The sequence below is a fragment of the Poecile atricapillus genome, chromosome Z (assembly GCF_030490865.1).
Source record: "Poecile atricapillus isolate bPoeAtr1 chromosome Z, bPoeAtr1.hap1, whole genome shotgun sequence".
NCBI lineage: Eukaryota > Metazoa > Chordata > Aves > Passeriformes > Paridae > Poecile > Poecile atricapillus.
The window spans coordinates 34,238,649-34,252,232 of record NC_081289.1 but is presented as its reverse complement, the minus strand read 5'-3'; the positions used below and the strand labels follow the sequence as shown (position 1 = coordinate 34,252,232).

Below are 13,584 nucleotides of genomic sequence, written 5' to 3'. Positions count from 1 at the left end.
AATGGTTTTCTGTCTGCCCATTTTCTCCCTTAGGGTTAAAACGTAACACAGATATTACCTCCATGTGTTCCATGTTTGTTGTCCTTTGCACAAGCAAATTATCTTTTTGTAACATCTCCCTGTATTTAGCAGTTAATGCATTGTACTGCTTATTGGCCACTTCTAGCTCAGACAATGGCACACTACTGTCCAGCACTTTTTGCAGAGCTGCAATCTTAAAGCAAGCCATTTCCTATGAAAATAATCAGCACAATAGGTTACTAAAGTCAGCTAGAAATTTAAATATAAAATTACTCCACATAAAAAGAATACTTAATATAGTGCTTTAGATATTAGTTTCTTTTTCTAAATTACTGTTCATCTTTAAAAATCACCTGCAATAAACATTGACCAAACTCTGATATTCCAACTCTCTGGGTAATTTTATCAATAGTCACCTCTCAAGGCACTGTCAAAACATATAAAATTGATGCAGGCCCTAGCAACCTGCAAGACCAAAAGGTAAGATTTGGTTTCTTATGATGATCGTAGAATCATAGAATGGTTTGGGTTGGAAGGGCACCTTGAAGATCATCTAGTTCCAAACCACTGCCATAGGCAGGAACACCTTTCACTTGACCAGGTTGCTCAGACCCCCATCCAACCTGGCCTTGAATGCTTCCAGGGATAGGGCATCCAATTTCTCTGGGAAACCTTTGCCAGTGCCTCACAACCCTCATAGCTAAGATTTTCTTCCTAAAATCTAGTCTAAATCTACTCTTTTTTGGTTTGAAGCCAGTCCCCCTTTGTCCTGTCACCACATACTCTTGTCAAAAGTCTCTCTGTTTCTTGTAGGCTCCCTCCAAATACTGGAGGGGCAGATTTAGGTCACCCCAGAGGTTTTCTCATTTCTAGTCTGAGTGACCCCAGTTCTCTCAGCCTTTCCTCATAGCAGTCACAGTGCTTTGGATGCAGCCCAGGACATGTTTAGTGTTCTGGGCTGTGAGTGCCCATGGCTCGTGTCCAGCCTCTCACCCACCTGCACCCCAAGTCCTTCTCCCAGGGCTGCTCTCCATCTGTTCATCCCCCAGCCTGGATTGGTACCAGGGACTGCCCTGACCCAGGTGCAGCACCTTGCACTTGGTCTTGTATAACCTCATGAGATTCCCACAGACCCATTTCTCCAGCTTGTCCAGGTCACAGTACTTATATAAATACAAGGACTATTTATATATTTATAAATATTTATATATATAAATATAAAAATACATTTATAAGATTTATAACAGCAATTAGCAAGCTTTTGGGAAATGCATTCAAGAAACTATTAATAACTCCATTTAAAAACAAAGGGCGTTTCTTTCCAAACTGCAAAAATAAAAATGTGTGCTATTACTACTATAAACTTTACCTTGAATCGTTGCAAGTTTCCAATCTTCCCTGTAACTGCAGTTTCCATATGTGTTATTTCACCCTTTAGTTTCTCATTTTCTTTTCTGAGGTGCCGTTCCATTTCAAGTAAAGTGGTGCACTGCCTTGTTAGTGATTTTTCATTAACTCGTAAAACAGTTATTTTTCTATTATTTTCTGCAAGTATTTTCTTTGTTTCATCAGGATCCATCTGAAGTGCATCCAGTAAATTCTGTAAAACATTTTTTTAACAAGACCCTTGTACAAAAATATGGTAAAGCACAACTACATACACAAGATTTCTTGTATATTTTTTAATGTAGGTGGAAAAATTCCATTAATTTGTCTGAAATAATTTCTTTTTGCTAATAAAATATAAACACACACTCAACATATGCTCAAACATAACATAATCTAAGAAAAAGATCGATCTTCAAAACCAGCAGCTAAGTACATTTGACCGACTAATTGGAATTTTAATTAATGCTGACACTTCCAAAATTTAGAACAAGAGCGGTTCTCTGCACTCACTGCCATCATTCTTCCCATTTATACTAGAATAAAAAAAAGGCACTGGAACAATTTTCTAAACAAAATGGAATTCCAAACAAACCCTAATAACGTCCTACTTTGAAGACCCAAACCCCTACTTGTAAAGTAAGCACAGGATCCCTTCCACAGTAACATTTATGTGGATGTGTGCACACTCAGGTTTGCATGTATGTGTAAATCCCAGGAGGCGCAGTGGTGGCGAGAGCAAACTACGGCAACTCAGGTCACAGAAGTCATGTGAGCTTTAGCTTTGCCATCACACACACCAGCTTGCCAAGGAGACAGGTAGTAGAAACTGGAGTTGCTAGAACTCAGCTGTCTAAACATCTAGTTACTTTCAACACCCTGTGCTATCCTTGCCCTGTGTCTCCTTCTCTAAAAGGACACATGGCTGCCATGCCTTTGGCTAAATTTTGCAAAGTCTGCTGCCCAAAGACAACCATAGCCATTTAAAATTGCACTATGTCTGTGATTAGACACCTGCATCAATTCCAGGAACTTCTAAATACTACCAACACTTTTCAGTTTTCTTAATGCAATATTGAATTCAAACTTGGTGGAAGTAAACCAAACTAGAAAGATGAATTCTATTTCCTGTTTTTCTGAAATACTGACTCATATACATTAGCAGTTATATATAATAAGATGCAACTGAAAGTAATAACCTTAATTCTTAGGGTAAATTAATGTATTTTCCAAGGGCTTGTTTGCATGCACCCCCTCCCAGTCAAACAGCCTGGGTAACAACTGCTGTCCAGAGAGCAGTGTGAGTGTAAACAGTGTGTGTGAACAGAATACCAAAGACTGACTTAGAAGGCATTTGCTCAAAACTGATAATCTTAAAGAGAAAGATCACCATTAACCAGACTGAATAGTAACCATAGAATTAGAGACTTCAAATAAAGAAGTTGTCAGCTTGAAAACTGGCATAAAAAAAGCACAAAAACTTCTAACAGCAGGGGCAGAAAGGGTTATAATGCAGCACTCATAACCTAGTTCAGCTTCAGAAGCTTCTCCACTGTCCCTGCATCTTCTGCGCATCTGTGAGTGATTCTTGCCTGCTGGACACCACACCTCAGCACTCAAGATAATGGTCTGGAGGTACTAAGTGCAACAACTAGTGACCCACACCTCAGGTGTGTGATGTGACCTCTTGGGGTTGTTTGTCCCCAGTGCATGGACTAGCAGACTTCAGGAAGGCCAACAGGCACACACAATATTGGAGCACCCCCATGCATACGCAGCAACATGGCATGCACAAGAGGTGTGTGTACACATTATCCCTATCCAACAAACTAGAGTAGTGTATTAAAACCTCTGTTCTGTGTCCTAAAATCTTTTTCAAAAATGAAAGTAACAAAATTACTTACAGAATATGCCTTTATTTTTGTGGCATCCTGTTCTTTTTGCTCTTCTAGTTTTTTCATTTCCTCTTTAATATTTTCTGATTCTTTTTGCCAGCTTTCCTTTTGACTAAAACAGTAACAAATTTTCATTTATTATAATGAAAGACCTGATGATTTTTAAAACTAACTTCAACAGCAATTCTGAAATATTGCAAATCAAGGTACTTACTTTTGGCAGTAATATAATTTGAAAAGTACATGAAAAATTGTAGATGGATTACTGAAAAACAATATCCTCTGTTTAGACTACAGCTGGTTAAATTATGAAAATAATTCTTCAGTGTCTTATTTGTTCTTCAAATGTATATTATAAAGCAGATATATATATATGCCTTACTTTCCTACTTTTTTTGCCTGCACCCCAAGGTGCATGCAATTCTTTCCTCCTATTACATTTCTTTTTATTTCAGATGCTTAAAGAACATAACTTTCCACCCTTGTTTTGTTATTTCAGTGAAAAGCACACCCAAAACATAAAAAGATTCAGCTTATTCAGCTTCACTTTGGCTCAAACTACTCTCCTGTATCCATTTTTATTTATTTGGGAAAAAAAACCAAACTATGATCTTTCATATATATCTAGTAAGGAAGTTCCTATATACTATATGGCATAGTTTAGGGTAGTTTAAAAAATGCTTCATCAAGGGCACTTTAGAAGGGGTATTTTCACTTCAAAGAGGTATCTAAGTTTCTTAAATAATGGAGTAAAATGGAGGAGAACTAAAGTAAATTATTTGAAAGTGACTTTTAATAGCATGCCAAGTCAAAGAATCTCCTCCTGTAACTTCAATCTGTACCAGGTTTAGAGAAGGAGCCTTGAATCATCATTTTATTCCTGTCATTGGAGATATCTCACCTAGTAGTAAATGAGTATATTACAGTATATTACGGCCATCTGTAATAAAAAGCTGTCTCTTTAATGCCTAAAAAAAAGAGACAACATTGTCTGGGAATCTTGAAGAACAAACAGAAGTTTCTGAAAAGTTAAACCCTTAGTCCAGAAACAATCCAGGTGAGTGTTCATTCCAATCCAGAGAGTCCTAATTCAACTAACAGTCCGTTAATTGAAATATATAAATCTCCATATTTATCCTCCCAACAGATGAAAACACTTTTTAAATTTTTTTGACCATACAAATAATTTTATAGCATTAAGGTTGACTGAAGCATATAAAAGAACTAGGAGTCCAAAAGAAAACCAACCACAAAATCCCGATGATCTCAAATTTTTAGAGATCTACAACTGTATTTGGACAGCAGTTTGCTTTTTTCCCTCCCCTCCACTCCCAAAAACCTATTAGAACCCATACTTGAAAGCAAAAGAAAAGGAGGCTAAAGAGTCCATCATACCAGGTTGTAGTAAAATGCAAGATACCAGATGCAGAAAGCACAATGAAATCCTCATGATAAAATATGCAACATGAGAAGAATGCAGCAGAAGATGGTTTTGTAGTTTTCTGGATCTTTACTTTTAAAGAAAATGTATGGAGTCCATATCCAAACATGGCGGCACTTATGACATTAACCAAAGATCTACTTCAACACAGCAGAAAATCTTGTCTCAAGACTGTTAAATATTTAGATAATTAAACCTTTATAACTCAGAAAAGAGAGCAATACCTTTGATATTCTTTATACAGCAAGCCTTGTTGATGACGAATTACTGCAAATTTTCGCTTGTAGTCCTCTACTGCATCTTCTAATTGTTTAAGTAACTTTTCTTTGTTCTCCAGTTCCTAATTATTGTTTTCCAAATAAAAACATAGAAATTATTAATGTAGCTTTCAAACATGAATCTAGCAATTCAATCAAAAATACTTTGTGTTTTCATGATAGATGCTTCTGCCATGAATTGTGTGAACTACAAATATGAAATATGCATTTTCTTTAGAAGCAAGAGATGAAAAAAATCCAATGAGCTTAAGCATCACATTAATTAGTGTGAAATAGAAAACAATTGTATGGCAGTTACAGTCCTCAAAGTTCAAAACACTATGACCTGTAGCTAGCCCACAAAGAATACTAACTGAATGTTTAACTGGCAAGTGTCATTTTCTTCTCATTTTCTCAAATACTCTTCTGCTTTATAAGCATACAGAGTTGAGAAAATATTCTCTGATGAAAAAATGAAAAAAAATTATCAAAGACAGAAAAATACCATCAAGAAGAAAAAGGTAACTTTTTTTACTCCAATTCTCAAATAGTTCTTCATTACTATATGCCTGTTGGCTATGCTTCCCATGGGAATCACTGGGATCTGTTTCAATGCATTTATGCCTGTATTTACAATTTTTTATGTATTTTTGACAAATAATGGAATGAAAATTAATATAGTAAATTATTAGAGACCTTGGCTCTATAGGAAAAAACTGTTCAAGTAGGATTTGCACATGCAGACTGAAGTGTGGAATCCAGACAGCAGTAAGAGAGAATTTCTCATAGAAAGAGTGCAACTGTGGAAGTAGAAGGAAGAGTGGGCAAATATTTAGATCAAAACTCAGATTTAAAACAAAAAAATCTGAATTACTGTCCAAAACTTATTTAGCTATTACCTTTCAGGCTTACAGCAAAGCAAAATACTTACAGCTTTAAATTACAGAATAACCCAGAGTTTAGTAGATGTTAGAACACCAAAATAATTTTGGAGAGATCTCTCATGTCCATACATGGCATACTACTGGATTTTAGAGGAATTAGATACATGTTACAAATATTCTTTATTTCAAGGAATGTATTAGTTACCTGTGTAAGATGTATTAAATACTCATTCAGAGAATTAATTGTATTAACACTTGAAGGAGCCATTCCTTCTGGAAGATTCACTGTTTGGAAGACAATATTGGCACCTTCTGACTGATGTAGTAAGCAAATTTCATTTTTCATTTGTTCAATCTAAAGACAAGACACAAAACTATCATAATGAAGTAGCTCTTGCTATTAGATTAAAAAAATAATGAAAAATATATTGCTACATCACTCCTTATTAATAACCTAATTAATTTTCCCTTATAGTCTAAAACATTCTAATACTCCTTAAAATTACCTTTTAAAAATGCTATGATTTCATAAATCAATACATGCATAATAAATTCATCCAAATTTATCAAATTACCCCAGCAATCAAGGCAACTACACATATCATCACAGTTTTAAAACCCAGTGCATTCCTACTCTAGTAAGATTAAGTTTTGGAAAGAATTATTGCAGTGGTTATTAGACAGGTTTTTCTAGACAAATCTTTGCCTTTTCATTTAATTCAAAAGCTCTCTGGTTTCTCTAACAGTATGTAAAACATTATTTTAGACGATTAGTTTCTGGCAAATCTTTTTGCATCACCAAAGCTGTCATAAAAGGTAAATTTAAACTTGGCTTCTTATAAGATAATATTTCATTCCTCATTCCTTCCCTGGAAGAACCATTCCACAGAATATATTTTACAACTTAAAACAAGATACAGGACTCATAATTTCAAACACTTAATTTCTGTTACATATTTATAAATACAAAATGTAAGACTCCTGGCTTTTTTTATGAGAAAGATCTGTGAGTTTTTTGGACACAGTTCTCCCCAGAAGATAGGCATGCTTGGTGTTTAACATGATGGAATATTGCAAGGATTAAGCAACATCAAGAAGAATAAGATCTGAAGTTAAAAAGAACAAATGAGTAGTTCCATTACATAAATTTCAGTGAGATTTGTACAATGACACTATTCACATAAGCTAAATTCAATGTCTTTTGGTTCGTGTGGATTGTTCTAAATTACCAGTACAGCTGCTTTTGAAGTAGGAAATAAATTATATAAAATAAATTATATACCTTTTCATTGGCACTTGCCAGCTGATTAGACAAACTTGTTGCCTCCTTCTGAGTCTCTTTTAGCTCCTGTCTCAATTCTTCATTTCGTCCTGTAAGCTGGTCAACCTGGGCTTTCAAGTGCACACTAGCATCAAAGATCCCGTCTGAATTCTTTGACTCCATTGCCTAATGCAGTACAGTTAATTAACATAACAAATAAAAAGTGTAGAAAACTTTAATTAATCTTAAGTTTAATTTTTTTTTAGAGTAAATTTGAGCCCTCAAGTTTAGACTACATGAAATTAGCAAAAAGCATGACATTTTAACCCTGTAAATCCTGTAAAGCTAAATAATAATTTAGAAAGCAAGCTTACATGAACTAAGCGATCCAGACTGGGGATTATTAAGGCTGTTTCTCCTCCCTTCATGCTAGAATCATTCTGCATTTCCTTGATGGCTTGCAATATTTCTTTCATTCCTTGTTGAAGTTGTTTATTCTCTTCTGATAACTCTTTTACTGTAATAAAAGTTGTAAGTCTGTTAAAAAGCACTGGAAAAATGATTTAAGGTTTCCTAGGACATTTCATCATGATAACTGTTGATTTGATAAATTAAAAGAATGTTCATATTATACATACATAGGCATAATCAATTATGAAATTAAAATCAAGAGCTACTAGGAATATCTGGGAAGTGTATTTTTCTGATGAAATATCAAGAAAAGATAATTAAATGTTTCATGGGAACACAATTGACTTCACTGAACCTTCCAGTCTTCAATGTTTACCTCACTTTAAATTTCTTTAGTAGCCTGTCTGACTTTTACCAGTTCAGAAACATGGCTGTGATGGAAATGACTGGGTGTAACAATGAAGTATTTAGGAATTGCCTAAATTCCTTCTGCAGAATGAGAAAAAAGAAGCAATTAAATTATGTGGCTGTCAAGGACTCTCAAGACTCCTACTACCTGTAGCTTCTCAAAGAAATTCCAATTTCCAGCACAAAATGAGAAGTCTGAAAACTAAAAAAAAAAAAAAAAAAAAAGGCAACAAACCTATCAGGACATTCTCTGCATTTAAACAATATGGCTAATCATCCTGAACAGCCAGGAGTGAACTGCAAAAACTTGAGTAGTTTCAAGTTTGAAGTGGTTTCAAGTCTCTTTTGACAATTCAAAAAGAATTTTAAGAAGTGTCATTCTCTGGCGGGAAAAAAATTAAGCTTCTTGTCCGAAGAAATTAAAATTATATTTATTTCTGAGTTTTCAAGCAGTGCACTTCAGTTAAGATAGATACATATGCAAGCAGCAAGTGGCTCTAACTCCCCAACACTTCCTTTGAGCCAGAAAAGCCCGACAATTACACAAGTTGTATACTTGTTACAAGTGGGATTACTCACACACTTAAAGCCTTTACTGTGTCTGAATCAAGAAGGAAAAACATGAGAGATAATGTTGCAATGTTTTTAGTGAATAAACTATGCTTCATGTACATTCACTGGTTTGGTAACACTATAGATGTATATTTACTCATATACACAAAGATATACACAAGATTTTTTTTACAAGTCAAGTTATTTATGATCACAATTATAGAAACAGAACAACTAAATAAGCAAACTATCTACAGGTATCTGATAATATTCCCTAGTTTTAAAACAGGTTGCAACTTACATTTAGATTGAAATTTGGCTATTACAGTCCTGTTCTTCTCCAAATCTCTCTCTCTCTCACGTAATTCAGTTGCAAGATATTCATTCTAAAGAAAAAGACAAAGTTTTTTCTAGACAAAAAAATATGCAGAACCTAATTTTAGCAGTTTGATATTTTAGACCAAGACTTTTTCAAATTTGAAATACGCATTCACGAAAAATTCCCTGTCCACATACTGATTTCTTGCCTAAATAGGAACAGAAATGGATTCACTGGAATAGTTACATCAGGTATATCCCATATAACACTGTCCATGGAGAAATACATACTCTTGGGTCATGCAGCAGCTGGAACAGTGGTCTGGTACAAACTAGAAGTCTGTAAGGCTTTGTAAGCTGTAGCTCTAGTGGTATGAAAACACCAAGAATCTCGAAATTACACTTGTGTTTAACTAGTTGCCACTCTATCACATAGGCTTAGAACCAAAATGAACCAAAAAAGTATTTTTGTTTTTTCCCAAGTAATCTGAATTCTCATGTATGCCAGAGGTTTTTTTAAGTAGATTTCCCACAGCCTTTCTCTCTTCAGCTGTACTCTTTTCTCTACTTTTTACAGAATTTTCTCTGTCTTCGGAATTTCAGCTAGTGCTATTCTATCTGTAAGTGTATTTCTGTATTCCAGATTATATGAGTTGCCAGGATATATTTACAAAAATATAAAATATTAACTTCTAAAAAATATTACCTAATATTTATTTTGGGATTTTTTTAAAAATCAGTTAAAAAAAGCTCCTAGATAAGTATTTTAACAAATATTTACAAAACAGGTGGTTTTAATTTATGAAAGAGAAATACAAGAAATGTTCATAAACTTGCTTTATGAACCTACCTTTGCTTCTACTTCAGCAATGTTATATCTGCTCAAGAAATCCAACTTCCTGGAATTCTTTCCCTTTTCTTCAGTAAAGCTGTCAGTCATCTGCATATTATCAGGGTCCAATCCTAAGTGCAAGTAGATGTACAAGTAATAAACTATCAGGAAATTGTAACTGGTCTCCAACCAAAAGAATACACCCCATTTATTATATCTGAGTTCTACTTTTCTACCTTTCCATCGGAGAATTATGGTACCCTGAGTGGCATGGAATTGAAATTTTAAGAATTTCAAACTATGAATTAAATAGATTTACTGGAAACTTTGGGGAGATCATTCTGCACCTATTGCAAGGCAATGACAGAAGGCTCGGTGATGCAGTACAGGTCATAACAACTCAAGAAGATACTGGGCTGTAAGATCAGGAAATCCAAAATCACTCACCTCTTCCTACAGAGTGTGATTTATGAAAATGCATTTAACCTTTTAATTTAAACAAATTATTAACTATAACATAGCTATATTAACTATAAACAGAATGTCTATGCTTATGTATAAACAGAAAGTTTTTTAAAGAATAATGTATATTAAAACATCCTACCTATTGTTGCAATTCTTCCTCCTTTCTCCTGAGCCAACTTACGAATGTGTTTTTTCAGTTCAATTCTTTCCTCTTCTAGTCTTTCAATCTGCATGTTATTACTCACAGATCAGATTTCCATTTTGTTCAAATGCATTTTTATTATGTAGCTCTTACACAAAAATAGGCTTTATCACTTACCTCTTGCAAAAGAATCTGGTTTTCAGCTCTATATTGCTGCTGCTTCAGTGCTTTGCTGTTTCTGAATTCATTTAAATCAATCATTGTCTTTGGCTCAAGACCTAAAAGGAAGTATATCACAGTTATTCTTTAAGGAGGAATATTAATGTTAGTTAATACAGTTAATGTGTGTAAGAACATATCTAGAGAAGTAGAGTAAAAAAAAAAACTTTGTTGATAGTTGAATATGATTCAACTATCTCTATATAACTATCTATGTAACATAAACACACATCTTATACTCCATATATTAAGAGCAAAAGAAAGCTTACTTTTACCTTAATTACTCAAAACCCAAAATGCAATAAAGTGGCACTTAAAATTAACTTTATATATGTTTAAATGCTTCTATTTAAAAATAAGCCTATCTGAAGTTTTCTCTGTGTGTTTCATCTAGCATTACAACTTCAGGATGCTGTGGTTTCCAAACAGCCCATTATGAAGCTTATTAGACAGTGTGTAATCAAAGAGGAATCAAAACCAAAAAAAGAGTAGAGAACCTATTCTCCTACTTTTTTCAGTCAAAGGAACCTGTAAGACAAGTTCATTCATGCATTTTGTCCATATTAATAAAAAATACTTGGAAATACTAGCAGAATACTTTATAATATAAAGTATTTTCAATGACTTGATATAGTAAAAAATTTCAACTATAGAATCCTATTTCAATTTTTACACAACAAATAATTGAACATGTACTGGATACAGCATACCTAAGCGCTCTCTGAGCTCTTCATTTTCATCAAGGAAGTCATTTATTTTAAGTTCAAGTTTATTGACTTCCTTAATTAATGACTCAATCTCATGTTCTCGTATTTTGACTTGCTTTCTTAAATCTTTGATTTCAGCAACAGCTTCTTCCAAACCATATATTCCCTGTAAAAATGCCACACAGGAAGTAAGAACAAAACAACCTATAGAAGACTTACTAAAATAGATCATGAATCTTTCTTTTATCATTACACAGACATGAAAAAATGTTTTCAAACTCTGTCACTCTTCTGCATTATGCTTCGTGAAAAAAGTTACTGAATAAAAAGCAGATGCTATAAATCTGTCCTTGACTACAGAGTGGCCTGGATATTTCAAAAGTGAGTCCTCAAACTACATGATCCTTTGAAGAATCATATATTGAGCATTCAATTACTGTTCAACAGGGAAGGGAAGCAGGAAGGGGAAGGCCATCAAAATAATTTATTTAATTTTTAATTAGAACAGTTAAATACGGGAGGACAAAATACTCTCCTAAAAATATGATTAATACCCTCTCCACTCTGACAAACTGCTTACCAGCTCATAGTCTCTCATTCTTTTCAAAGTTTCAACAAGCTCTTTGTCTTTTTCTCTAGCATGTGCTTCTGCCAATTCTGCTGATTTCTCAGCCTCTGTAGTTCTCTCTTCTAGCATTTTTAACTTTTCTTGCATATCCCCAATTTGGTTCTGCTGAGCAAGAGATGAGTGACCTGGAAAGAAAAACCTTGATGTTTCCAATTCAACTAGGAATTCTTGCTATCTGCCATTAATCAAGACAGAAACACTTCAGAAAACATTATAAAGGAGATTTTAATTTCCTGCTCTTTTTAATTAGGAAATTACAAGACACTACATATAAGAGGTTGGGTTTTCTTCCCCCCAACATTTCCTTTGAAAAATATTTATCATAACTGAGTGCACAGAAGGGATATCAGAATTTATTTAGAACTGCATGCAGTTCCTCCTTTTCAATTCTTGATGGAGCTGAGATCTTATGTGTTATGCTCTAACTTTTACAGATCAGGTGTAGTTTTATTACCCATAAAACCCACTGAGGTAATTGGATAAATTTGAACTCTTCATGAATGCTTAATAAAAGAAAATTAAGAAAAAATATTAGAGACTAAAATTACTCAAATACTGCAATTTTTTTTCCCCCGTATTTCTAAAAAAAAGAAAGAATGCACACTAAATTTGTGGTTTCTGATTTTCCTGATTTTGACATTAACACAAAATAGTCACGTTACCTTCATCTTTTTGGAGATCATCTTTTAATTTCTCAATAATGAAAGCATTTTTCTCCATTTCTTTGGTATACTGTTCAACTTGCTCAGTGAGCAATCTTATCTGAGCATCTCGCTCTTGCACACCCTATACATACAAAAGAAACTCCATTAAAAGATCCTTCTTTACTGACAGGCAAACTACGAATACAGAATACTACATGGGAAGTGAAGAAATTACATGTAGCTAATACAAAACATTTTATAGAACATTAAACATACTATACTTACAAAAAAGAGTTCAGATATTATCTAGAAGTTCGGTATATAAATGCAAAGCAGGAAAAATGAAAAAGAAAATAAAAATAAAGCACAGAAAAATATGCAGCATTTTAGTATAATGATTTTAAGTGGAAACAATACTCTCAGAGTTTGCCAGTATTAGTTGAAAAGTATCAGATGATACAGGTTTCTTGCAGCTTCCTCATGAACAATTACCATTGGGAAATGCGAGACAGAAGCTCAAGATTGCAAGGACTAACAGTCCATCATACATGACACGTGAATTGCAGACAGTCTTTCACCAAGCCATCTAACTTCTAGAAATTTGTATCTTGTTTTGGATACATATACTTCCATAGGCACACACAGACTGAAAGTGACTTCTATGTATACTATCCTATTTCTGTACTTGTACATGAACTTTGGAAACAACATAGAAAGCTTTGCGTAATTTTTTTCTGTGATGAATAAAAAAGTGGTAAAAGATAAAAAAGAGACTTAAAAAAAGATACAGGCATTAATAATAATAAAATGTAAAATAATAATAATGTAAAAATCTCAATGTTTTGAAAAACAACTTTCAGGCTTTCTTACAAATATAACCACATTTGAAACCTGAAAGTACAGAGCTTAGCAAACCAGTAAAAACCTAGATATAACCCTTTAGAATATAAACATACATTGAAGGATAGCAAGCTCAGTTCATTTTGAGTAAAAACCTCAGCAGTAACTTGATTTATTGCTTAAAATGTATGCTTATTTCCACAAAACATTTCAGTGCTAATGTCACACTAATAATGTCCCCTCACTCCCACAACTCCCCAAAAAAGCAACCTC

At 33.8% G+C, this 13,584-nt stretch overlaps 1 protein-coding gene across 3 annotated transcripts in view; it reads right to left on the bottom strand.

The window, feature by feature from the left end:
* The window catches only part of LOC131593132 (centrosomal protein of 290 kDa-like), a 50,148-nt gene that overhangs the window by 29,154 nt on the left and 7,410 nt on the right, over positions 1-13,584 (bottom strand). For all 3 annotated transcript variants that reach the window (XM_058865387.1, XM_058865388.1, XM_058865389.1), the window contains exons 13-26: positions 12,490-12,613; positions 11,780-11,952; positions 11,203-11,365; positions 10,451-10,551; positions 10,271-10,358; positions 9,685-9,797; positions 8,818-8,902; positions 7,520-7,662; positions 7,167-7,331; positions 6,090-6,239; positions 4,968-5,083; positions 3,312-3,414; positions 1,391-1,621; positions 59-232 (exon numbers count right to left, since the gene is read on the bottom strand). In XM_058865387.1, the coding sequence (XP_058721370.1) occupies positions 59-232; positions 1,391-1,621; positions 3,312-3,414; positions 4,968-5,083; positions 6,090-6,239; positions 7,167-7,331; positions 7,520-7,662; positions 8,818-8,902; positions 9,685-9,797; positions 10,271-10,358; positions 10,451-10,551; positions 11,203-11,365; positions 11,780-11,952; positions 12,490-12,613 (1,929 nt within the window). The remainder of the gene's footprint in view (positions 1-58; positions 233-1,390; positions 1,622-3,311; positions 3,415-4,967; positions 5,084-6,089; positions 6,240-7,166; positions 7,332-7,519; positions 7,663-8,817; positions 8,903-9,684; positions 9,798-10,270; positions 10,359-10,450; positions 10,552-11,202; positions 11,366-11,779; positions 11,953-12,489; positions 12,614-13,584) is intronic.